This window comes from Poecilia reticulata, linkage group LG5 (genome assembly GCF_000633615.1).
Source record: "Poecilia reticulata strain Guanapo linkage group LG5, Guppy_female_1.0+MT, whole genome shotgun sequence".
Classification (NCBI taxonomy): domain Eukaryota; kingdom Metazoa; phylum Chordata; class Actinopteri; order Cyprinodontiformes; family Poeciliidae; genus Poecilia; species Poecilia reticulata.
In genome coordinates, this window is record NC_024335.1 from 10,797,301 (window position 1) to 10,824,707 (window position 27,407).

General features: G+C 37.3%; 2 protein-coding genes across 2 annotated transcripts in view; both read right to left on the reverse strand.

Moving 5' to 3' along the window:
- Positions 1–13: 13 nt before the first annotated feature.
- LOC103464682 (rho-related GTP-binding protein RhoC-like) lies at positions 14–11,413 on the reverse strand. Its single transcript, XM_008408936.2, has 5 exons — positions 11,229–11,413; positions 6,581–6,738; positions 3,912–4,032; positions 2,764–2,894; positions 14–1,902 (listed from the first exon to the last, which is right to left on the reverse strand). Exons 2-5 carry the CDS (start codon positions 6,734–6,736, stop codon positions 1,729–1,731), a joined length of 582 nt encoding a protein of 193 aa, XP_008407158.1. The 5' UTR covers positions 6,737–6,738; positions 11,229–11,413; the 3' UTR covers positions 14–1,728.
- A 1,623-nt stretch (positions 11,414–13,036) lies between these two features.
- The window catches only part of ppm1j (protein phosphatase, Mg2+/Mn2+ dependent, 1J), a 16,481-nt gene continuing 2,110 nt past the window's right edge, over positions 13,037–27,407 (reverse strand). Inside the window, exons 2-10 of the mRNA XM_008408937.1 lie at positions 23,425–23,539; positions 21,078–21,410; positions 19,368–19,480; positions 19,177–19,261; positions 18,786–18,904; positions 18,492–18,555; positions 17,875–17,982; positions 14,951–15,102; positions 13,037–14,477 (exon numbers count right to left, since the gene is read on the reverse strand). Coding sequence (XP_008407159.1) covers positions 14,330–14,477; positions 14,951–15,102; positions 17,875–17,982; positions 18,492–18,555; positions 18,786–18,904; positions 19,177–19,261; positions 19,368–19,480; positions 21,078–21,410; positions 23,425–23,539 — 1,237 coding nt within the window. The 3' untranslated portion in view covers positions 13,037–14,329. The remainder of the gene's footprint in view (positions 14,478–14,950; positions 15,103–17,874; positions 17,983–18,491; positions 18,556–18,785; positions 18,905–19,176; positions 19,262–19,367; positions 19,481–21,077; positions 21,411–23,424; positions 23,540–27,407) is intronic.

Genomic DNA, 27,407 nt, shown 5'->3' on the forward strand with positions numbered 1-27,407 from the left:
ACAAAGTAGCTCATCTTGTTTCAAAAATAGTTTAATGATTTGAGTTTGATATTCACAACAGAACTTTGTTTGACTGTGTATATATTACACCATATGTAGTACATCATCCTTTATCTTAAAGTTTTGCACTGAAAATGGATAAGACACTGAGCAGAAGCTGCATCCATAAATTTTATGCCTGTATGGCCAAGGGTTTTCTCCGGTGTGTGTATTTCTCTGTACAATTAGGATTTTCCTGGAGGTTAACTGCACACATCAGCAGCATGCCATTGGAGATTTACCAGTACACCCACTGCTGGCTTGAAGGAATTGTTTTATTATTCTGATTTCTTGAACTTCTTAATTCCTCAGATCCTTCCAAAGTAAGCCAAAACATATGAAATGCCACTAAGCCTCTGCACATATTTTCAGTGGGTTCCAATCCATATCGTTTGGCCGGCATGCAGTACTGTCAGAAAGTTTGTGTACAGTCTTGTAAGAAGTTAGCATGAGATATCCTTTTGGGAGAGACGTACAAATAATTAATGTGTTCAAACAAGACCAGACTGCTTTGAAATTAAATAATAAATGTGTTATAGATACAACAGCAAAGCAATTTTTCCAACAATGTTTTGTCAGTGTTTGTGAGCCCAATCTGCACAGCGTTCTTAACAGAATAGAAGTGGCACGGTGCTCGCCTAGCATTGTCGGTGAATCAAAAAAAGGCCTTTGTCAAACATGTCAAGTAGTTTACTCTTCAGACAGTATCAGGTCACCGCCAAGCAGCCACTCTGTCTGGTCTGGGGAAGAACTGTGAATGCACTGGAATAAAACAAACAATTCAATCGCATCTCGGCTCTTCTCGGATCTGTGAGGAATGTTGTCCTGCTGGGGACATGAGATGTGCAAATGGATCGTGGTTTCCTCGACTGGGTCAACTGGTTTATTGATGACGTTCCAGCAGTAGGTGTAACTGGCTATGCTGAGAAGAAGCAGAAAGCAAATACAATAACCAAACAGGCCGTTGCCTCAGTGCAATCGCTTTAAACTAAGTCATCTTCCTGTCACTCCTGACAGCTATTGTGCATGAATGAGTCACAATGGCTAAGCTGGTCACGTCTCCCTCTTATCTTAATCCACAGTGCAGACTGTCTGTGTGAATAAACAAAATAGAAAGCTCACTTCATCACAGATTATTTCATATTAGAAGCCACTTGTTTTTGTTTACTGTGCATTGACTAAAAACTGAGAATGCAAAGTAGCACAGGCAGCCATTTTTCTTTGGTGATTGGCCAGCAGAGCTAGAACTTAAAAGTTATGGTATTGTAACAGGACAGTGAAGAGGTCCTCTATTCACTAAAAGCCCAACGCACATAGATGGCAACGCACAAACTTAAAATGGTCACCAGCTTTACTAGTCGAATGATATTTCCAATGTAAACAGAGCTGGACTGGCGACACGAGACTTTATGAAGATAAAAGATGCCCCCGATTGTAAAGAACAACCCAGTAGGAAAGAAAACAGTAAAAAGTGTAGTGTACATCCTCATAGCAGTAGCATACAGTAATGTCCATTCCCTGTATTTGCAGGTTTGTTTTCAATTCATCTACCTGCCTGTTTTTTTTTTTTTTTTTTAAATGTGAGATACAGCACAAAGATCAATTTCATAAAAGCTCAGTCCGTTTCATGTGTCCTGCTTTACTTTGACTGGTCAGCTAATTTCCTGGTTTCCAGGGCCTGGATGTTGCTCACAGCAGCATGCAGCCTTTCATTGACTTGTTCTTTTTGACCTGCAGCGCTGCTGCCGTGGCGATGTTAAACACTTCCCGCACGCCATCCTTTGTTTTAGCAGAGCACTCCAAGAAGTAGAAAGCATTAATCCTGGTGGCCATGCTCTTTCCATCTTCTGTCTTCACCGGCTCCTGCAGGACAAGATCAGAGCTGTTTAGAAACTACAGATGCCATTAAAAAACAATGGAATCCAGATTTTACATTACATTTTTAAAAGTCATTTTAACTTTAATAATTTATTAAAGTTAAGCCAATTTTAACTTTAATTTTTATTAAACAAGTTATTGGTTTTGAAATTTTTATTCTTTTTCCTTCCCCCCAAAATAATTTATGTTTCAACTTCTGATTGTAAACCTATTTTTTCAGCCCAATATTAACAATTTTGAGACAAAAATTTGTTTAAATTAAATTAATTACTTTTACAACATGTACAGTTTTGAACATTTGAGCCAATCATCAAATGTTCTAATTTTGCGAGAGAAAAAAAATTGCTGAAAGGAAAATCTGAGGCAGTTGCCTCTGAAAGAGCAGGTGGACTTCATCAACAATTTGTATTACCTTCTGACCTCTTAGTTTTTCTCTATATTGAATAATTAACCTGTTTTTAGTTGTAATCCATTCATTTCTCAATGAAACGCATTCTAAAACTAAAGAATTATTTCAATACTCCTGGAAAACCTGACAGAAATATAAATTTTTAATTAATAGAAATGAGATGAAAGGACCTTGTGATTACAAGGGATTCTAAACTAACAGATGAAAATGCAGGAAATCTAATTGTGTACGGCAATCAATTTTATTCTGAAACCCAGAACAGGAATATGTTCACTACTATCTGATGGTTTAAAAGCTCTTGCAGAAAATCACACAAAGTCTAAAAGTATTTCAACTTTAAGGTCATGGAGAGTTTTAGTCCTTCAGTTCAACAGCTTTTTATTCAGTAGATGTTAACAACATAAATACCTGAATCTAACTGACAGGGCACCTCATACCTGCTTCATCTTGGTCAGGTCTTTGAGTGCTTTTTCATTGCTCCGCAGATCTTTCTTATTCCCTACAAGGATGATTGGAACGTTGGGACAGAAGTGTTTCACCTCAGGGGTCCACTTTTCAGAAATATTTTCTGTTCCAAGGGAAAGAAAAGAAAAGGCTGAAGTACTTGAGAAAGCAAATGGAAAGCTATTAAGACAACCAGCAGATCGGAGTCTGGACTTCAGGTTTGACTTCTCTGCAGGTTGGTGGGGCAAAAATGTTTTTAGCTACAGCAGTTCTGTGTCCACTAAGGTGTCTAATAAGAAATTATTAAATGGGTATGAATGAGATGAAGCTTGTAAGATGGTTTGTAGGAAAATGTCTGTCACTTGCAGTGAAAACCAACTTGAAAGAACAGCAAGTTTTTACAACATGCAAAAAGTTTTTTTGAATGTTAAAATGTACAGTTGGTTAAACTGTTTATATATTAACCTAACAGATAAGACAGAAAATAGAAAGTTACATTAATCTCTGAGGGTTTTTTTTTAGAACATCTAATAAACAAAATGCTTTTAAAACAATAAAAATATATACTAAGATCACAGATCTTCACTTTTTGTGTAAAATCCCTTACAAGATGGAATGATCTATTTTGACGAAAATAAAATATTTGCAGGAGATTTTCGGCAGGAGAATCCGACTTTCACAGACACAAGATATAGCTTGCAAAACCCTGGGTAGTTTTTTTTTATGAACATGAAACTAATGTCTTTCTTTTAAGGTGGAACCTGAAATGTTGACAATGAAATCCCTGGAGTTTGTCTTTCTGTCAATCTGAGATACACCTTTTTTCCGTCAAAGTCTGCACAGAGATTTTTGTCTTTTGGAATCTAGAACCCAGAAAGGTTTTTGGATGCAGCTGAGTGACAGCAGTTCTGCAAAGAGACAACGAGTCAATGAAGATGTATGTCTGGATAAACATGGATGCCCAAAAGAGGTTTACTGGATGCAGCCTTAAGCTTTTCAAATAGTCTACAGGAGTAACACAGCGATAGCTTAAAGGTTAAACATAACCCTGTTAGGGTTTAGCTAAACCCCTGTTGGGAAAAGTGTTTATATATGGATGGAATACATTGTATGTAGGTCAAAAGCTTAAAGATTTCCTCACCTAAACTATCTTGGTTGTCAATGGAATAGCACATAAGGATGACATCTGTGTCGGGGTAAGACAGAGGCCTCAACCTGTCGTAGTCCTCTTGACCTGCGGTGTCCCACAACGCCAGCTCCACCTGGAGAACAAAGGCAAACAATTAATCAATTTTTTATTGTTATTATTAATATTATCATGCTTTGTTCCAGTATTGTTGTCTTCGTTGAGAGTCGCAGTAATTTCTGACCTGGGACTTCCCCATAATGCATCCTGTCGAATTTTATATAATTACAAAAAAGAAAAGAAGGAAGAAAATAAAGAATCAATGACAATACTTTCATTTACCATATGGCTTTTAGGAAGGAATTAAAAAAAACAGCTTTGTCATTTTGTTCTCCAGAGAAAGTGTTGAAAAATGTATTAATATGTTAACATTTTATGACGTTAGCATTAATACTGCACAAGCAAACTAGTTGCAATGTCGGCCACAGTTTGATTATTGTGCAACAGCAGCTAAAAGCAATTAAAAGTACATAAATATGAAAAATTGCATATGCTATTATGAAGGCAATATGAAAACATTTGTGTTGTATGTTGAGACATATGTAACGTCTAAAGGCAACATTCACTGTACTAGTAAATTATGGCTCAACTACTTTCCTACAACCAGCAGTCACCTCAGAGGGGCGTTCCACATGGCGTGTGCAGCTTTCAGACTAGAAGCTTGTGTAAATTTTATACAGGTAAAACAAAAAAAAAATAAAGCGAAACACCATTTCTGTTAGGACTGGGTGGTATGGTAACAAACCGCTGTGAACAATGATGGGGAAACTTTTATATAGGTTATAATTGTGGAAAATGCCTAAAAGCTTTGTGGCATTGTGAAGGAAGAGCTAAATGATGTCAGCACTACTCAACAGGGAACATTTTTCTCCACTGTTCATGTTTACATTGTAACTTGTGTCTGGTTTTTCTTAATCTAATACAGATTACTTGTTTTGGTAAAATCGGTGTACAGCCATTCTTTCTATATCATCGCAGTAGTCCTGACATGACCGTAGTTTTGTTTTTAGTGTCCTGAAAATGCCTTTGGAGAAGAGACTGTCCTCATCCTTTTAAATTGCTGATTAGCTACATTAGAGAGATTGGGGGATATTTAGGCATCTAATCAGTTACATTATGTCTCTGTATGGGCACAAACAGCTGCAATTTAGTCTGGGAGAGCTAACACTATAAGTTTTAATGATCCGATTTTTGGGTAACTTCTGTTGTTCCCACAGCGAGCATAAGAATCAGTCATAAGTCCTAAAATAGAGGTTTGCAGAGGCACGGGGGAGGTGGGCCAACGCTGCTGAGACGGCATGAGCAAACAGATCATTATGTTCCCACTGGACAAGGTGTGAGCTGTAGACTGAGTAAAAAAAAAAAGGGCAAAACAACTATTTATAGGCTCTGCCTGGTACTGAATGTGTGAGAGTGAGAATGTTTTTCACCTCAGGGGTAAAACGTTCCAATTTAGAGGCTGAACAAAAATGTAATCCAAATGGATTTGTAAGAGATTAACAGCTATGTGAGAGCCACAAGTTCTTAGCATCTGTGTTACTGAATTATCTCCCACTGAAAAGACGCCCATTACATATTAATTTGCTCCCAGAATATAACTGCTAGCCCCTCCCTCCACCCATAAGCAACCAGGACGAGGACAGGAAATAAAAGACTTATCGGACAAGAGCAGCAGGAGGGTCCAGAGGGAGGGAGGGGGATTGCCAGGAGACATCCTGGTTCCCTGTCTGAACAGGAAGTCAGGAAGTATAGTCATTTCCTGTTATGCCAAGCGGTGATTCTGCACCAGTGGTTGGATTAAGAGAACAAAACCCCTCGACGTTAACAGGTCATCTTTTCCTCAAGCAAGACAAAATATAAGGTTTCACAACTCTCCATCTTAGAAGGCACCGAGGCCGGAAAAACAAGCAAATTATGAAACACATTTTGATTTGTACAGGTGCAAATATTAGCACATCCAGGTAATTAGCTGACTTCCCATGTAAACAAACAATGAAGGCGTAGAGCAAAATAGAGTACAGTTTGTTAAAATCTCCAAGACCACAAGTAATTAAAAGTAATTACTAATGGAAAACATGGTAAATGTTAACAACAAAAATAAGCATGTCTGCTGCCAGAAACACCCAAAAGTCACTTGGCTCTCTATAGTAGATTTTTCCATGTCTGTAGGTTGCGGTGGATTATTTTTATCAGCAGCTCATTAGTTGGGGGCAGAGCTGCTTTGAGAACAAGATAAGCTCAGAAGATATTTATTTTTATGCTTTGGTTCACAGATTTGGGCCTTAAAATAGTAACACAAACCAACAGGTAACAGTCCAGGTGCAGCATAAAGACTCACTCAGTGAGTGGACAATACTTATTGGGAATAGTTTTGTTCCCACAATCCCACATTTCTGTGATAAGTGACATTAAAAAACTGTAGTCAAAGGAAAAGTGTATCAGTTGATATGATGTCTCTACTGCTAAAATAAACATAGAACTATTTTGTTTTCCCGTAATGGAAAGGTACTGAGTCTACTGTTGTGAAATTAAGATTAACATAAATTGTCTTTGGTGGTAATAAAATGTAGAACTGGAGAAGTTGTATATATGACAGTTATATCCAAAATGTCAGTCATACCAACCTGTCTTCCATCAATTTCGATGTCTGCTATGTAGTTCTCAAACACGGTTGGAACATAAACCTCAGGAAACTGGTCCTTACAGAAAACTATAAGAAGACATGTTTTCCCACAGGCTCCGTCTCCCACAATCACCAGCTTCTTCCGAACGCCTGACATTTCTGTTGGAAGAAGAGAAACGAGTGCTTAGATAAACCTCAGTTTTTTGTTTTTTTATTTTTCTGAACCACAGAACCACAATGTCGTCCATTTGTGGCTTCTGTAGAGACTGTGACTCTGTAAAGATGTATGCTGTACAAGCAAAGAAGAAAAAAGCCCATGCTTTGTATGCACAATTGGACTGACTGAATTGCTTTATGTTATTACACAAAGGGCTGGGCTACTTGTTGTGTTTGTGGTCACAGGCAATTTTTATCACCAAAAGAAAAATCCCATGTGCATAAACAATGAAGGAGACAAAAGATGGGACATTAAAATGTCATCTCAGTTTTTCTTTTGTCTTGTTTGTTCACCTCTTAAACACTGAAGACTGAGACATGAGAAAAGGAAATGAACGCAAATGCTGGTATGTATAAAGCTGACTAAACACAACTTTATATTTGATTAGTCCAGAAACATTTTCTATTAAAAAGAAATAGTAATTCTTTTTATAGTGAAATGCTATAAAAAGAAGTGAGTATAAACCTGCAAAGACCTCATAGTGTTGTGAAAATCGTAAGACAACTATATAGGATAATAAAATTACTGCCATGTAATTTTATTACGGGTTAAAATGAATGTACCTTTATCAAAATTAAAATGTGACATCTTTTGTTATAGAGAGTAAATATAATCAAAACGAACTAATAAACGCTCTACAGTTTCATCAGAAAACAGATGTGGTTTTGTAATGAGCCGCAGTTCTGCTGCCAGCTCATATATTCAGATACTAATGAATATATGGCTCTCTATAGTGACTCTCTATATTTCCTTACATGTTAGGGCATAACTTAGGCTCAATTAAAAGAAACCTGTATGACTAAATAAATATGTTGCTAAATAACATGACATGCAGTAAATGCATCCTGGCTCCATTTCCATATTCAGCTTTGCCTTAGCTGGCAGTGATTGCGTCATTAAAGCGAATTGTTGTTTCCCTTTGTTATCAAGCCTTTACCCTAAAGGTCTAATCCTTCATTTTCTAAATCCTGTGGTTCCGCTGCAGAGACTTTTACAAACATTTTCTAAATGTTGTTTTGCTCAGCTCTAGCAGTTTTTCCTCCTGTTGCTTGTGCTACAAAATAAGAGTCCCAGATTTAGAAAACTTTTACAACAGTTGTGATGCCCACACACCATCTTAAACTAAACTAAGAAAACACCATGCCTTTAAAGAGCATTATTGCTGGTATGTACAGGAAAAGATATTTATGAAAATGTTCCATAAATAGCCTTAGTCTGTGTCACGTATGCTGCCTGTGAGTAATGCAGCAACTAATAGACACAAATGACAGTAAGACCTTAAGAGGAAGTTTAAGTAGCTGCCAGTACCAGTACATGATGTGTCATCAAGATCAAACATTTTCATCTTGACTAAACCAGTAAGATAACTGGGTTTTCATTCCTTCCATGTTTATTTCAAAGTCTGATTCTCTTTTACACCATGACAGTGTGTAAAGGAGGAAATTAACACTTAAAGGAGCAGAATGTAACGTTTACAAAAAAGTGTTTTTTACATCTTGTTTAGAATTATCACTATGTCGCTATACAGTATAACACAAGACAGATAATCTGTGAAAAAATGAAGCGCCTTTGCCTTTTCCCAGTGCTCCCAGTACCAACTGCAGAAATAAACCACTCAGATTAATTTCTCAGCATGAGGTGTTTGTTGGGGGAGCAGCTTAGCACTTCAGACAACAAAAGATGCATTGATTTATAAACACACAAAGAAACAGGAAGCCCAGCATTAAAATATAAAAGCCCCTACAATCAATAGAATTAAAAAGTAAAATGTAAAATTTATAGCTTTATTCAGTGAAGGAGAATCAACATGGCACCAGTCATTTTGTAGGTTTTTTTTGCCAACTGAGGAAATATGAAATATATACTGTTAAGAAAAACATGCACAGATGAGTAAAGGGTTCATTTCATATTTGTGATACCATCTATTTCCACAGTTGATGCTGGTAATTTCTGCTCAACGTAACTCCACACTGAAGATCAGAGATCAGCTTTATGTTGTAATAATATGCTTTAGAATATTCAGGAAGCTATCATAAAGAAAAAATGTATATATTATGCTAAAATTCTGCAACAAATACGTGAACTAACATTGAAACATTAAATCAAAATATTTTTTAATTCAACAGCAAATTTAATTAATTATATTTACCAAACAATGTGTGTACTTATCGTGTACGCACTTTTTTTTATTTTTCAACTCTGGAAACTCCACGATATGACTTTTTTTCATCTGACCACATTAAAGGAAATGACATCACCAGGATTTTCTTCCTCATACTTGCTTTTCAAGACCATACCTCTTCATCCCTCATACCTCTCTGATACACCACAGTTACAGCTGATGGCAACACTCAAAACCTATTTCCCAGGTCCATTTTTTTATTGCAATATTGAGGGTGGTTCAGATGTTCTGTAGAAATGTGGTTAAACTCTTTGGAGCTAAAGGACAAAGTGGTTAAAACCTCAAGTATAGACTTTGACTTGAAACCCTGAAATTCCAGAAATTAAGGAACAAGCAAAATGTTGATTGAGACAAACAATATAATTCCAAGGCAGTAAAAAAAATAATTAAATTATAATGCAGCCACATGGTCTGAGAAATAGACAAGTTCACAAACTTAGACAACTCAAAAGCTGCAAATGTCTTATCTGGCTAAATCTGATGGGCAGACACAAGCAGAAATCTACACTGTTGACTCGTGTATCAAACTGGATGCAGAGGCATCTTAATCAACGGAAGGAAAACGCATGACTGATCCTATCGGCCTTTAACATCCTATTTATAGATGTCACAAACAAACCAGCTCTGCAGTTTTTACTGAGTGATTCCTTTTAAGGTACACAACTAGAAGTAGCAACAGAGTAAAAACAAACAAAACAATTAAAAGTAGTTTGACATAATTGAACAGATGTTTAAAGGAGAAGAAAATAGATCTGGAAGCTTTATATTTATGAGGAATTTATATTGCAAAATGGCAAAAGCTGGAATTTTTCACACACAAAAAGAAACTGAGGTAAGCTTATGAGAAACAGATTCTGAGTTATGATATGGAATGATGAGTTATGATATGATAATATCTGAATTATCAATGAATACAGACTGGTAGGTAATTTATAATTTAGGAAGCATTTACTCATTTTGCATAAAGCTTAATGTTTATCACTTTTTTCTGAGCTCATTTGAACTTTTTTCATCACACACCAACAAAAATATCATAAAAACATTTCCAAAAATACATGTGTCTTTCAAAATGGGTGTTTGTGGTTTTCTAAAACAAAAAAAAAACCCTGAGCTTTTGAAATCATACACCTGAAAGTTTAAACTGCCAAAACATCAGCACAACATTTCAAATGAATGACTCACAACCTGTTCACCATAATGGCTGCTTCCAGTGGCTGGAAATGTAAAAATGCTTCATAGGAAGAGAGCCAGGCTCTAAAGCCAGTTGAGGGGGTATAATGGGTTGTTCTACTGGTGGCACCAAAAAAACACACAGCATGGCTCCCAGACAATAGAGCTAATAAAGATGAAGCTCCAGAGCAAACAAATGGGAATGACTGGCTGATCACGTGGAGTCTCTAAACAGTTTCTGGACTAGGAAACTGCGGCTCATCTGACAAAATACAGTTTCCTGGATCAGACTTTATGTAATTTTCATTAATTAAAGTATTTTGCCACATTTTATTAAGATTTTAAGAAAAAAAAATGACTAAAGACATTTGTTTGAAGGAAAATATCCACCAACTTTGCCCCAAAGCTAAAACTGATGTGTCCCAGCCTCTTGTTTAGTGTGACGGGCAGACAATAAGTAGCATAAATCCATTATTACTAAAATTTAGGTTTTAAACTTCTAAAACTACTACAGAATACATTTTTGGTCAGTATTCAAATATTTAAAACTAAGTTTTTGTCATCAAAATCTCCTGAAAATGACTGAAAAAAAAAGTTTGTTGTTTCATCAATCAGCAAACTAACAAATAAACCAGAGGTCTACTATTGCTTTTAAATTATTCTATCACCACATCATTCAGTCAACATGCACATGGATCCTGAAGATGGTTAGTTTCAACAACCAATAACAAACATTAGCATTTATCGCCCTAGAAAAACGCTGAAAATGAAAGTGGTATGGGTGAAAACTTGTTCCCAGGGAAACAAACGGCTAAAAGTCTTAGCTGGTTGACTCACTGACAGAATCACCTGCCGGGTTCACTTTTAAACTCGTACACGCTCTAAAAATGTGTGCTTAAACGGATCAGCACATTGTTGACAAATCTGACCACCACCAAACAATAAATTATTACAAAAGGACAGGCCGCCAGCTTGTTCTGTCAGTAAAACCTATAATTTTACTATCTCAAATACAAATAGAACAAAAAAAAAAAAAAAACATGCAGATGAATTAAGCAGCACCTATTCTCAAATAGTTACCTGTAAACAGTAAGACGGCAAGTCTTAAAAAAAGATTAGTCCACTTTTCCTCTGATTTTGGATCGTGATGCACAAAAAGGCAGTCAAAGTTTTCTTACTGTTACACTCCTGACTAACTTTGCAAGCGGACTGCTGAGAACCGGAGGAAAAAAAAGATCCACCCAAGAAGCCAGCGAAGCGTAAAGTTAAACTGACAGACGGAAACGTGGTGTTAGAAGTTTCAAAATAAAAGCGCTAGTCTTTGCTGTGTATGTTCGAATTCAATCTTATACCAAAATAATGAGTATTTTATGTTACTTCCTTAAAAGCTTCAGCCAATTATTACCTTTCTGACAACTGTCAGAGCGATTCCACAAAACGAATGAATAAAATAAGAATGAACTGATTCTGAACTTTTTTTCAAACTAAATTGTCTGTAGGTAATTTGTGGGAAACAACAAAATACCTCCAGTTTCTCTAATTTAACATGTGTATTGTATGCTACATATTTCGAATGTTATTTCTATAAAGTTATCGCATTATTTTGGCCACTAAATTTGTTTTAAAAAAAATAAAGGAATTAAATTTGAGCAACTTGAGCATTTGAAACTTCACTCTGAAATTCTCCTTAGATACTAAATTAGTTAGCAAACTGATACTTCTTTGTGCCATTTGACAGTAATGAAACTAAGCACACGAGGTGTCCCAAGTCTCCATTCACAGGCCTCTTGTTTCAATATCTAAGTCCTTCCTCTCACTAAAACATCTCGGAACCAACAAGCAGAACCTATTGACTTCTTGAAACCCAGACAAAAACCATACAAACAAAAAAAATGGTTTGCTACAACTTTCCCATAAATATCAACTTCATATATTTAATTTGTATAAGATCTTAGCCCTTTACTTGTTTTATTTATGCATTTGATTATTTCTTTCCTTTTACATGATGCTTGAGTCTATTATTATTACAATATATTTCTAAGTATAATTTTGTCTACCTAGGTTCCCTTGTTTTTATTAAATTAATTTGCCCTACCTTCCTCGTAGGTAATGTGTCCGTTGCCATTTTTGAGCATCGGAATGTGTTGAATATGGAGTTTGATTACAGTAGCTTTCTAATGACCAAAATAAAGTCTCCTCCAATTTATTTTGAAGGCTTGATTATCTGTTTTCGGTCATGTTAAGTTAGCTTTTTTTTCTAACTTACCATGTCTATCTCAGCAACTACTGGAGTCTGCAGGTTTCTCCTCCCTTTTTTACGTCACAGATAAGCGTAAGAAAACTCCTGCAACAAGTGGCATGGGGGTGGATTTCCTCACTGAGTTTCTAAAACATATTTTTTATGTGTCTCCTTTTCTTTTGGTGCAAATAGTTCAATTCTTCTGAAAATAAATCAGCCATGCACATTTAAAACAGCGTACACAAACTGAGCGTCGGTGGACAGACAGAGATACAAGAGCACAAAAATACAGAATGGGGCTACATAACACATCTAAGGTGTGTATGCAGGTGAAGGATGACACACCTAAAGACAATGAGCAGGAAATCAAAACAGAACAAAACACAAGGATGTGAAAAAAGGGAGTGTACCAAATAAATATTTATGCTTAAATATTTTATGCTCATGTCACTGAGCATGGACCAAAATGAAAACTACTGATTTAAAAAAAAAAAAAAACATGCCCGTAGAAAATAAGTGTTCCTCACAAAATTGATTCTTCTTCCTATAATTATTGTTTGGACCAATAAATAGGAATAAATAGCTTAACAAATAAAGGAGACAGGACAATAATCTGCAGTACCACAGGAGAGCAATAAGCAAGTTTAAGCCAAATGGGAAAAACAGGTTTATTTTTAAACTGGACCTCATTATCCTTCTACCACACATTTTGGTAGCTCAGATTCTTGGACACACCAGCAATAATGGATAGAAAACAAAATAAAATTCTGTATACAGGCAAAAACAAGTTTTAAAAAATATATATGTGGACAATCTAAATAACATGACATAACAGTAATGGTACAAAAGAGGTATGAGGTACACTTAAGGGGCGTACAATGTTCTCTTTTCTTGCCTCTTTTACATGATTTTAAATTTAGTGCAATGGAAACTCTTGAGTCCCTTTCATGTTTCAATAAGGCATACATGTGAAACTTAATGCGTCTTATTATAGCGAGACATGGAGAACATGTTACCGGTCCCTCTGACGGGTACATGAAAAAACTTATAGTTGCACTAGAAACATGAACACCTTCCTTCTTTTCTTTATCGAACATATTTATAACCCACAATCCTCTCTGTTGTAATAAAAACAATGATATAGATCTTTTATGAGCACATTCCATCAAAAGGTAACAAAAATTAACAAGCTACTACAGAACGTGTGCAACAGTCTTTCAAGTGCCTCAGGTGTCGTTATTTTTCATTCATTATTACCAAAGTAAATACTGCAAAAAGACTCTGTCGGGATCCAGTGCCATAAAGGTCCATTCATTTGTCTTCACTTCCTTCATGCTCCTTCTGTTAATGTCTGTCAACATATGTGTATCTAACAATGTAATTTCTGCTTTTTGTTTTTTATGGGTGTATTTTCTTTTTTTTTTTTTTTTTTTTTACAGATTTCCATTCTCTTAATGCAGAAACATTTCTTTGGTTGCCTTAAATCCTCAGTTGCAAACCCACTTATTGATTGTGAAACTATTGGAGGCTTTGTATTTCATTAGATATAGGGAGTAACAACTTGGTGTGCCAATAAAACAATCATCTTTCAAAAGATTCAGTTCCAGCCTGGCTTTGGACATCAACAAAACCCCAAAAAATACTACAAGGATTTTTGTGCACATCACAAACAGCAAGTTTGGGAGAAATTTAATTCAGGGTTTTTTTTTAGTTTTTTTTTTTTAGCATGACTAAAAATCAACCAATAGTGATGGATGAAGCTGAACTAAAGAAAGGTAGGTCTTTTTGAGTCAGTGAAGGTGCTTTTTAAACCCGAGGCTTTTTGATGACAGTGATGTTTTCGTCTCCCGCCTCCTCCTCCTTCCAGGGTTTAGTCAGGGAGCTCGAAGTGACCAATGGGAAGGGCCTTAAAGAGTCGGCCCGACTGCTGCAGCAAATCTTATCAAGTCTCTGATTCGTGTCCTGCCAGCGGGATGATGAACACAGTGATGTCGTCGCCTGAGCCCAGTTTCTCATTGGGTAGCCGCCAGCCGCGCTCTTTTAGCACACCTCTGGACCTCATCAGCAGTTCCTGAGCTGCCAGTGTGTATCTGTGCAACACACACAGAGAGCACACATTCATTTCAGCAAGTCATCCACTTAAAAGTGAAAGAATAAACACAGTAAAACAAAATATGAATGTTATTGTTTATCTTACCTAAATCATGGCTTACACACCTTATTTTTATACTTAGCAGAAGCATTTTAAATATCCTACATCACAGCACAAGTCAACTGGTTAGGCTAAATATTTTGTTTTTAAGAATAAAAAGCTTAAAAAAAGTTGCATGTATGTACAAAAAACTTTCAAAATAATAAAAGAACTCTTAAATATCAGTTCTAACAACAGCTTAGAGAATGGTTTATAAAACACACAGTTAGAAGAATAAAGCAGGATTTGTCATCCCCTAGTGGACAAACTTGATACAACACATCTGAATTGAACAATTTTGTTTTACAGATAGTTTTCAGTTTTCAGACAGCAAAAGCCAGAACCAAAAATACAGTTTATGAAACTGTTTACCTCATGGGATCAGACGGGTCACAGCGTGATAAATAGGTGGAAACAGCTTCTGCCACTTCCTTGTCCGTTGTTACATCCCACAGTCCATCTGTGCCCATAACCAAGACGTCGTCTGGTCCGTGTTTGTTTTCATCCAGGTTGTAAACTTTCACCTGTGAACAGTGGAAACAACATTTTGCTAGTTTTATTTGACGGGAAAGAGAGTCAAAAATGTTTATGCTAAAATATCAAAGGTGATGGAATAGTTAGGCAAAATGCCAGATTTTCAAACTTCAAAAACTGGAACCATCATCTCCAGTGTTTAAATGTGACATAATCCTGTACAGTTCGAATGAGTTGCTGAATTGTACAGAATGTTGGGGGGAAAATATGAAAAAATAAATAAGATGGAATAATCTACTGCATAAGGGTGAACACCCTGAAACGACAATTTGTTTAAACTCATTTAGATTACTCATGTTCACAAACAAATTCCACATTATGTATTTTATGTATCAATGTATTTATGTATCATTCAGTAAAGAAATGTGTCAATTATTGGAAAAAACATAGGGCCTCAATAATACAATTTTTTATTTTATTTTATTTTTTTCCAAAAATTGAAGAAAACACAAAGGCAGGTGCCCAACGAAGCCGACAATGATCTGCTTTTTTCCCTGAAAGATAACAGAGGCTTGACGGAAATCTACCAAAATCTGGGAGAAAAAAATATGTATGACACGGGGGATTCCCAAAAAGCAAACAAAAGCACAACAACAACAACAACAACAACAACAAACAGACAGTGCTCTATGCTACATTTTTTAGGTGCTGAATCCTTCAAAGTGTTTTGGGTGCCACATCTGATTACAGAGAACTGCAGCCTTTGGAAACTGAAATGAAACCTCTCTTGTAACCCTCTGCATTTTGTTTTTACAACTTTGATAGGTTAATAAATATTAGCTTTTTTTCAGAACATGCTTGTTCAAATTGCTAACATGAAATCAGAGACACATTGTCTGAGCGACTTTTAATAAGCATGTGATGGTCAGATCATCTGTAAGCTCAAAATACTCAGATCATTTAATGATCCTGTGAGCTGAGTGAGGCTTGAAACAGGAAATGAGAAAGTGTGACCAGCAGATTCTCTATTTAGGTACATTTGTCCTACAATGACATATGATGTCTAAAAAGGGTGAACAAATAGGTTAGTACATAAAAAGACAATACACTTCTCTGTCAAGTGAGAGGCATGCAAAAATGTAGAATTGAGCTTAATTTAGCAAACTTGGTTTAACTGAATTTATTTTTAATTCTTGGTCATAATCAAGAAGGTTTTCTGTTATGGGAAACTGACTGCGGTTTAAACAGCCTGGGGCTTGTGGCTCTAAGTTAAGATGAGGAAATGGTTACAAAGGTAAACACACTTTCCTGTAAACAATTTTCACTGCACGGCTCATGTGACATTTCTTAGGTTTATTCGTCTTACAAAGGATGCATACATTCAAATTTGATGTTTTGATTATTTCTACATGATAAAAGTTGCACTTATCCTTGAGCTTATACCAAGATTGAACATAGCTGTAATCACGTTCAGATCATTAATGTGTGGTAAACAGGCAGAATAATGCAGATCACTTTTTTTTCAATCACGTCATACAAGTCAATCCAGCAATCTCACGAGTATGACCTGTGTGTGCTTTTAGAGCAGGCAGCTGGGATTGTGGAATTAAAGATGCATTATCTATCCCTCGATAGCATTTATCTGAGCAATATGCACAAAATGTGTTGGGCATTTCCACAAAACCCAACAGTAACTGTCTGAGCTCTGTGTTGGGATTCCCATTCTGGCTGTCCCAAATGCATTTAGTGGTTAAAGTAGGTAGTTAGATGTTCTTCTGTTGCCACATTTAAATGAATGAGTCATTAAACAGACTCCTGCAGAACCTGATGGTATCCTGTGGAGGTAATGCAATCAGTTTAATTAGGTTTGCTGGAGCATGAACACATCTAATACATGAAGGACAGCAGATCCAGTAGTCCAGGGTTGGCATCCATTGTTTTAGTATATATATTTACATGTTATTATAGGCTGTATCAATAGTGAAGAAATGAAGAAAAGTTGATTTATCTATTTTAACATTTAGCAATTTACAGATAGCTCCATTAGAGCTCCACCATGGCTGATGAGTGGTTGGATATAAATGTTCTTCTCCAGACAGCTTCACATTATGACAACCAGAATATTGCTAAGCTATTATCTCTGATTTTTATCTATTTTTAAAATCCATATTGCAAAGAACCATACACTTTGCAAAAAAAAAATGTCAGTGGTGTACCAAAGTTGTTGAATTTTGATTTTTTTTCTTACCCCAATGGTTTTTATTGAACAGTAGCTCGACAGGAATGAAGGTAGGGAGAAAAAGAGATGACATGCAGACATGCAAAAGACATTTGAAATTTTTGTGTTGTGATAAATATTTTGTGGAAAACTATTCAATATCTTTGTTTATCTGCCAAATAAAGTTAGCTTTAGGTCTGCGGGGGGTTTTAAAAACTGGGATGGAAACCAGTCAACACTAGTATGATTTTGGGGAGGTTGAGAACCTTACAACAGCTAATGACCTCTAAACATAGACTTCTTTAGTTTTGTTGCATTTGACCTGTTAATTTATTTGAAGTTTATATTGTTTCTGATCGTCCCAAAATGATTTTAGCACTTTCCTGAAATCACAAGTCTGAGCAGAAAGAAAAGCAAAAACCAACCTCTCGGGCAGACCCTAAGGCCGTACTCAGAACTATTTTCTGATGTGACGCTGAAAAGGAAAGCTCAGGGAATGAGAGCTGTTTGATCTGATCTTAAACTGACTGAAGCCACTGAAGCAGAGACACGGAGGCGGCTCCTCCAGCGTAGCTGACAGGTGGCTGATGAAACTGAGACTCACCTCAGGGACGCATGACAGGAAGGGCTTGATGTAGATGTTGGAGTTGTACACCTTCAGGTCATGATCTCCCAGCCCACGAGTCACCCCGATTGTTGCCATTACACGAGCCTGCACACACGCATGGATACACACACGCACAGTCAGAATCACGTCAAACAGCAAAGTATTACAGGGTTTTTGTTCCAGGATGAGCTTACGTTCCCAGAAAATCCAATTATGAAGGATTATTAGAAGAGAGCATGCTCTTTCAGAGAATAATGAAAACACTGAGCAGGTCTCATTTTTGAGCAAGCAGACATGGCATTCAGAGGAAAAACTCAGGAGAAAAGAGAACGCTTTAAAATTGAAAATTAAAGAAACATAATCTGCTCCACTTTGATGAGAACAAATCATCCCAGGAAACAATGAAAATGGAAAAAAAACAATAAAAAAAACAATAAAAACCTCTCAAAACATTCTGATCAATACCAAAAAGAGTGACTTACAATGTCAATAATGTCACACTACAATTGTTAAGATAAAATTGCATATTTACATTCTGGATACTAATAAACTAATACAATTTATTATCTCTGGTTTCGAGGAGACACACTGTTATATGGTTTTTGGTTTCTTACCTTTTTCCCTTCTCCATATATCAGTGGGAACTTCAGATCATCTTCTACAATTGTCTTGTAAGCCCTGCAGTGACAAAGCAAACACCGGCTGATTAGATACGGGGACATTTCACTTGATTTGCGAACTTTCAGCCTAACTTCCTAGATTATACTCAAGATTCCCATGCAGCTACTTAGCTTGACATTTCTATGAAATATTGCTGATTAGAGCAGTCTTTAGCTTGGAAACAGATTACAGGTGATCATGTTATGAACACTTATGGGATGAGAGATGTGAAGTATGAAGAGTTTTACCAGCCAGTCATGGTGTGGTCTCTGTAGAGCATCTTCTTGCCCAGCTCACTGTGCTGGATCCTCCGAGGGAACTCAATGTGAGTGAACTCATTTCCCAGGAGTTCGGGCCTCAGGAAGCCCTGCAGGGTCACACATAATTAAAAGAGGCTGCATCAAACCAGAGAATGACAAGATTTAAGCAAATTATTTTCTAAAACAGGTTTGTGTGAGCGCAGAGTGAAACCTATAACAATAATGATGATAAAGAAGTCAGCTTGTTCTTGGGGAGTGTTATAGAGCTACTAAAGCAGACAACTGCTGATTTACAGACTGCTGTGGGATCAGCCTAGATTACTGAATGCTTGCCATTAAAATCTGAAAAGTGTCAGGGAAATGAAAAATGCAACAATACCAGATACTGTAACCGCTGTCTCTCTGATTCAGGGGTGAATTCATTAGTCATCGGAATGACTTCATTGTTTCGTATAATTATGGCCCTGAAGAGAGAAACGCAGAGAACAGAGCAAGAGTTTGGTCAGCAGTGAAGTTGCAAAAACAGAAAAGCTTACACAATGAATATTTACATGAGCTAAGAGCACTTACCTGCTGTCTCCAGCATTGGCTACATAGAGTTTTCCCATTAAATAAACGACAGCTAAGGCACAACAGCCACCAGAAATGGCATAGGAAGTTTTTTCCTTTTCAATGAGGTCATCCTGCGAGTAAAAAGCAGAAATAAAAGGCTTCAGATTTCTCAAAACATGATTTACAGTTCATGTTTTGAACTGTAAATCATTCTTTCCTAAAAAAAACCCAGCAAAGAACAAAGAAGCTTTGAAGAAAACATTTGCTTCAGGATGTTTATCGGCACTGTAATCAGAAACAGACAGTAAAACTGCACCAAAGGAGGATATGATTCCAGAGTCGCAGATTCAGTCAGAATAGCCGTTCATGTGAGAAGGATCTTAATATTCTGACAACTTCATAATACAGTTTCAAGACAATCCAGCCTATTTCCTTTCTGTATTTAACAGTGGTACCTTACAAAAACAGTCATGTGTTGACATTTTTTATTATTTTGTTACATTACAGATCCAACTCTCAATGTATTTGGTAGTTTATGTTACAAATAGCTGAATGTAATTCAAAAAGAAATCTGAAAAGTAAGTCTTGTAACTGTACTCCTTCCCTTTTACTCTGATACCACCAAATAAGATCTAGTGCAACAAAAGTCCACAGGTAATTTAATCTCTGTTTAAATACAGCTGTTCTGTGAAAAGGCTGGTCAGAAAACATTCTTGAACAAACCACTTTGTGAAGACCAAAAACAACCAAGCACACCAGAGACAAAGTTGTGGTTTAGATCAGAAACAAGTTAGAAAATAATTTCCAAGCCTTTGAACAACTCAAAGAGCTCTGTTCAAACCATCATCTGAAAGTGGAAAGCGATGTTTCAGTGATTGATATCCTCATTTTTGAGGTCCATGCACTTTAAGTGGCCCCTGTTAAACAGGAAGACCAGCGAGATAGAGGCTGAAAGCACGTCCGATTTCCCAAGTACATGGCTGGGTAGATACAAACAAAAGAGAATAAATATTGCAAAACGGACATAAAAAACAGCTATAAGACAACACTTCTGAGTCCTGATGTTATACTTGGAGGTGTATTAGGAATGAACTTCCACAATAAACTCTTCTTCTGTTACCAATTGCTGGATAAAGGCAGTTTGTAGCTGAATTATTGTTTACTTTTTAAAATCAGAACTGCTGCTCCTCAACTGCTCCACAAGCAAATAAGAGGCCAGATTTTCCCAAGACAGCTGCTGAGCAAAATTACAACAGTCTCAACCTCAGAGCCAAACCTACAGTGAAATGATTTATATCAAAGCAGTCATGTATTAACATGCACCAGTCCAAGTCCTTATGTAACCTCCTCTGTCAATATCTAACAGCAGAAGATAATTGCTGTTCATAGATGTCCTCTATTCAGTCTGACTCAGCTTCAGCTATTCTAAGTTTTTAAAAAGTTGAAAACAGGCAGAGACAAACCCCCAAAAAGTTGCAGCTTTATATGCAAGAAAAGGTGGTTCTTCAAAGTTTTGACCCAGGAAACTGAATACAAGCCCACACCACACTTTTCAGAGTTTTATTTGTAATATTTCCCACTTATGTCCTGTTTTGTGTTGATTTTTCATATAAAATCTTGAAAAAATGCATTCAGGTTTGTTGGGACAGCATGACAAAATGTGGGAAGGTTCAAGTGGCATTACAACTTATTTTCTAACACTAGTACAATGTGTCCTAATCCTCTCACCATCTGTTTGAAGGCGGTCTCTATGACTCCCATCACCAGGCTCTCCAGGCTGACGACCTTCTCCATGTGAAAGCGAACCGAGGCGTCGCAGACAGCGTCAGCGTCTTCCGCCGAGTCCTGCGTTCCTCCTTTTTTCGCCTCTGTCTGGAAGGGGCTGCCATTCTTGGCCAGGCAGATGGGAGGTGCACTGTTGGGATTCTCCAGTAGGTGGCAGATTTCCCCGAGGCCGTCTCTGATGATGCGGTGGAGAAGCTTGGACGCCATGATGGCAGCGCCAGAACCCGCATGGCCATCGAACACCCCCCAGAAGTGGAGAGGGATTCCTGTGTTGTCCTACAATCGATACATAGAAACATAAAATCCATTAAAAAGAAATCATACACGTTAATTTAGGAAAACATTCCTGTTTGTTGAGTTTAAAAAGAGCTCCATTTTGACATGAGTGTTGTTCAGAAATATGTTTAAGCTTTATGACAATGCTGAGGCCATCTCTTGCACATTCCAATAATCATTTCATCACAATTAATCTGATTGATCTGATTGTTTCAGCACTAATTGAAATGTATCATTTTAGCGCAAGAATAACAACAAAAAAAAAATCAATCTTCTTTGACGTTAATGGCAGCCCTCAGTCATATTTACATTGGCTCTCAGTGAGTAATGCAGAGACAAAGGAAAGAGTCTCCTTAGGGCTTTTGCTGCTTCCATATGATGCAATGAGTGATGGAAACGTGTTTGAACCTTCGTGTCTGCAGACATGTTTACAGGCCCAGTTAGCTTGGCTGACTGGTAAATAAACTGACTGGACATCTGCTTATCCCTCAGATGCTGCACGCAAGAGGGGGGAGGGCAGGACAAGGGATGATGTCATTCGTTTACTCCTAATGTAGGAGGCAAATGTGTGTGTATGTTTGAGTGTGACCTGAATAAGTACTGACTGAAAGATGTAAACAGGTGTTACATGGCCACAGATGGAGTTCATTACGCAGATACATTAGATTTTACACCGTTATTCTTACATTGATGGATACTCGCTATTTTTAACTGACGGACAACGATGATAACTGATAATTGCACCAGCTGGGTAGTTTTTCATTAGGTTTATGTGACTGTCAGACATTAAGCAATGGCAAAGTGTTAACTGTCTTCAGTAAATCTCAAATAGGACAAAATGTCCCAAGATGGCCCCTGTCAGAAGGATTCCACAAATTTGTTAAAATGTTGCCAATTTAAACTCAGCTGTTCCAAATTTATTTATAGAGGGTATTTAAAAAGTACCACAACTTTGAGTTGACAAAATTTCGACTAGTACAAAATGCTGTGCATTAGCAAACCTCGACTGATTCCTCTTTAACATTATGGAACAGCATCTGAATAAAGCAAAAATGTGACTTTGACTAGGCCAACCCAGAATCTCATTTATTTTGCCTACTTGGGGTGCTCAGATGGAGACCTACTGGTGCTCTTCAGATTGTTCTGCTTCAGATTGTTCATCTATCAGCTTGACTTTCTATCAGCTGGTCTTCAAGACCAGGATTTTCTGATTTCTCTATTATGGCAAGTTGTCCAGGTTTTGAAGAAGCAGAGCAGCCCCACACCAACACACTACCACCACCGTGTTTGACTCCAGGCGTGATGTTCTTATTTTGACAAACTGATTCAGTTTTATGTCAGATATTAGGGGGCAAATAGCTTTAACAAATCCACTTTTTACTCTTCTGGTCACAAAATTTAAGTCATGGTGATCGTCAGGGCGTTTTTTAATAAAAGAGAGGGCCCTGTGTGCAGTTTTCAGTTAGCATTGGTTTGACCTTTGAACTCTACTATGGACATAAGCTCTGTTCTGTCTGTAGCTGTTGAATCATGGATAATGACCTTAACTGAGAGAAGTGAGGAGTGCAGTGTAATGTGATTCTATTTAAGTGATTCAGTTGTGTGAGTTAAAAACCTCAGCTCAAACATGATCCTCAAATATTAGGAGAAATGAAACTGAATATTAGTTAGGGTGCTAGTTACAGCTTCATAACTTGCATGATTTTTGCTTGGCTTCATATTTCTGCTCTTTCCTCACAAGAAAGTTGATCAGACTTTTAATTGGGGATTTTTGTGTGTGTTCTTAAAAAAAAGTTCTTATCAAAGAATGGGTTAAAACCAAATCATGTCCCTAAACTACATGAATAGACACTGTTAGAGACTTTCAGTGAAGTTGCTTCAAAATATAAAACAATTTAAAGTGCATCACTCCAAAGCACCTAGCTGTGTAGGTCTGACTGAAATCTATTATCAACGCTGATTCCCTCCAGCCTTTGACTAGACCATTCATTCCTCGTTGGCTGTTTTTGCTCACCCCGTTGTCGTCTACCAGCGTGGAGTTTCGGTGTTTGCCGCTTGGTTTCCTCACAAACAGCTTCTCACAAGACGCCTGGTCTTCATTCAGCATGCTCTTCCCCGCATTGATCGCCCTGATGGAGGACGACACAATGAATTACAAAAGGAGCTTTGACTTTGATGATTCATAAAAATCATCCTGGTCCTTCTGACCACATTCTACAAAATGGTGGTAAAACTAAGTGAGGTACAGAGGAGGAAAAAGTAGGGCAGGATGCAGTCTTGTCCCAGAGGGAAGTCGTAGAAGAGATTAAGTGTTTTACGATGAGATGATGACGATGGTGGATAATGGCCTGAGAGTAATGCACTGTTTCATACTCAAGCAGTATCATCTGTCCTGTTGTGCATTGCAGCAGAATTTATTGAAACTGCTGGGGAGGAGAAAAAAGATGATAACGGGTTACAAAAGATTGCAACAGCATGCAGCTTTCTGTATTCTGATTTAATTTGTAATATTGTAGAATAAAGTAATATAATATCACTCTACACTTAGTGCTGACTTTGCAGACAAGACAAACTCCATTGATTGATTATTTTTCCCTTTATGAGAGGGGAATAGGCCGTAAACCCCAAGGCTTATATAATCATCCTAAATTACAAACGTGTTAGCAAACATTCACCGAATTAAACATCAGGAATGTGTGGAGTCAGATTCCTGGCCTCTTGGTAAATGAGAGAGTTCATTATTCATCCTGCAAATCTCTGTGTCCTCAAAGTCAAGAGGGAAAAATCTGTCTCTTCAGCTGAGCTGAGCTGGATGTTATTAAATTCAAGCCAGGCATTATTATCATACACTCCAATTTAACTCAAAGCTAATACAAAAATATCGATCAGAGGTGCTATAGTTTCCCGTGGAAACTAAAAGCTGCCTGGAGGAGAAAGGAAACTAAATTGGCAGCTATTCATGGTGTTTTGGAAACAGTGTAAAAATATCCACTGGCATGGTCAAGCTGCCACATGGGGTGAAGCTGGAAAGGCAGCAATGTGGGCTTCATACTGCTAGGTTATGTAACGTTTTCAAGCTTAATTATAGATAAATGCTACATTAGCACATCTATGCAGCTATTGAGCAATTTCAGTAATTTATTTATTGTCATGAAGTACCTCTGGGGATTTCTGCTGCTCCTGTTTTCACTGAAAGAGAAGTTAGAGAAACAGGATAGAAGTCCAAAAGAAATCTAAAACCTAGCCTGATGCTGGAAATGTAGATAAGAGCTAGGAGCACCATTGACTAAACCAAAAATCTTAGCTAATTACAGTCACATAAAATCATGGATGATTGTTTGTCAGATCAAAAAAAATAGTGTATGAGGTTGAAATGACCAAATCTGGATTACATAAAGCCCTGTCAGTGTCTAATCAGTTGAAAGCAGTGGACAGGCACCACCGTGTCCTGCACTGCGGTGCCTGCATTGGGACTAATGACGGTGAAGAATTTTAAACCTCCTGATTGTCGTCTCCGCTTTCTGCCGGGGCCGGGACTTTTTTTCAGAAATGCAGATGCATGACTGGCGAGAAACAACTCTTCGTCTGTTCTGCAGCATGATCACAGCGATTCTACAAGCACTCCTTCTGTTCGGCTCTGCGCTCCATATTAGTTGCTGTTCTATAGCTTCAGCTGAGCTTAGTGATTTTTTTTTAATTTATTTATTTTTTTTCACCAAGGTCATGTGGAAGGGTTGGCAGCATCGAGGCAGAAAATTGTCCAAAAGCTCGGAGCTTTGAAGAAAATTTGGAACAAATACAGAAGGCATGCTTTTGATTTGCTGTTACCAGATGGGTTTCTTCCATAAAGCCTTTTATAAACCTTTCCGAGAAGACATGATTAAATGTTCTCCTTTTTCTATATCCTGAATTTTCTGATTCACAATAAAAGAGTCAGTGATAATTTAGTCACATGAGCTCAGTGAGCTATAATTACACGTTGTTGTTTGCTGCGTGGGTGGATTTCACTTTAAACCTGCAGCTCCAGCCTCCGCTAGCATGTGCGTGAACTCCATCCCTTTGCTTTCTTTCTGTCAGATGACTGAAAACCAAACTGTTCACTGTCTGGAGAATCAGTGTTTCTCCTGCTATGCGTTATGCAAGGAAAGTTCAAAAAAGAGGAACTGAAGAGTTCCTGTGAATTCTTTTCTTGTGGCTGACGTGCTTTTTACGTGTGATGCAATTGCCTTTCTGCAGGCGTCATTTCTGAAACATTTTAAGGTTTATTTAAAACCACCTCTAAGAAAAAAAAAAAGAAACAGAAGACCTGACCAATCTTTAAGAACTACTTATAACATTTAGACATGTTCTCAACCAACTGTTTCCTGTTGGCCTAGTAACGGAGTAAAGCTACCTCTACTGGAAGTTGACTGATTGACAAACACTGCAGGAAAGGTTGCACAAAATTGTTCACAGCCCCATGAAAAACATGAAAGAACGAGACTCTTCATGCTCTGAATTCCTTTGCAGGAGGAGGAAGCTGCTTAGCAGCACATGAAGAAATGAAAGCCGACTGACAGGACAGGGCAAAGTACACACCCAAAGTGAAAACAGGCACTACTCGAACTTGTGCATAGTTGGGAACATAATGCAGCTGCTATGATTAGAGCATTCTGAACATGAACATTGTGTCCCACAGTAAATTTAGTCTGAACACAAGATGATATGAAGGATGAGGGTGTTAAAGTGACAGCTTTATATGTGAAACTGGTGCATACTTACAGCACATCTGCACCTCAAACATTGTTATTGACTTAATATTGTCTATCGTTTGTTTAAAATTACAGTAAAAATTAAAATATATTATTTTTTTACAGTCCTATCTTGGATAACAAAGGGAAATGGAGCATTAATAATCATGTTTTTGTATCAACATATATTTTCCTCTGTGCAGCTGTTTGTGTTGGCCTTGACTCTTTGTTGCTGTTCTCTGCCTGCATCTGTTATTTCATGAATCTTTAATCACATCACCTATGTTTTGTTGTCACTAATAAAACTTTTATGAGGTTCAAAGTACTTGTAGCTTATCTTTGATTTCAATTTGTTCTGCGATTGAAAGTAATAATTTTCATGCTCCAAAACAGAATAAACAGGAAGATGAAATTTATGCTCTTTATGTCTTTACGTCAAAGAAGACACTTCATTTCCCCACAACAGGTGAAAAATATATTTCTTCAGTTATCCTGCAACAGTTAACCAGTCCACACATAAAAATGCCTTCTATAGTCATGTCAGGCCAATAGAAAAAGCACAACTAACTTCTGATTGCCTCCAAAAATGCATGAAGTGTGAATGTAGGCCAGCAGGGCAGCCTCCAACTGGACAGCTTCCATCTGCACTATCTGGACATCACTGTTCATTCTCATTTGGGCACCAGGGGAAAAAAGTACTGAACAAAATGGACAAGACCAACACATGCTCCACATCAGTTGTGTGAGGATTAAAATGTCTGCCTGCTAGATTTAAGGTCCCTAAAGGCCAAATCATTCTAATTCTGATACATTACAATACCAATCAGTTTTGTATTCTCCATTTATCACACCTTGTTTTGTTTTGAACAAATGAACTAATAAGATAAGAATGAATCTATTAAATGAATAGTTCAGAACAGCTGAAATGGGGTTCATAGTCTGTCTGTATTAGCATTTTGATTTTGTATAAACCAACTAGATTTTCCAGGTTTATCGAAACTGAGCCAAGAGAGAAGTGAACCTCAGCCATCTTAAAAACAACCACAAGATAGAAATGTTCAGAGTGGTTGTGAGAATATTTCTGCTTTAAACAACAAACGACTCATGTTAATATTGTGTTGTTACAACTGAAACATCATTCAACCTATTTTTTGAGATCTTCGGTACTCCTGTGGCTCACAGGACAGCAGGGGATTAAGGTGTGTACCTTGGGCATAAGGTACACACCTTATACACCTTATGCCCAAGGCATAAGGTACACACCTTA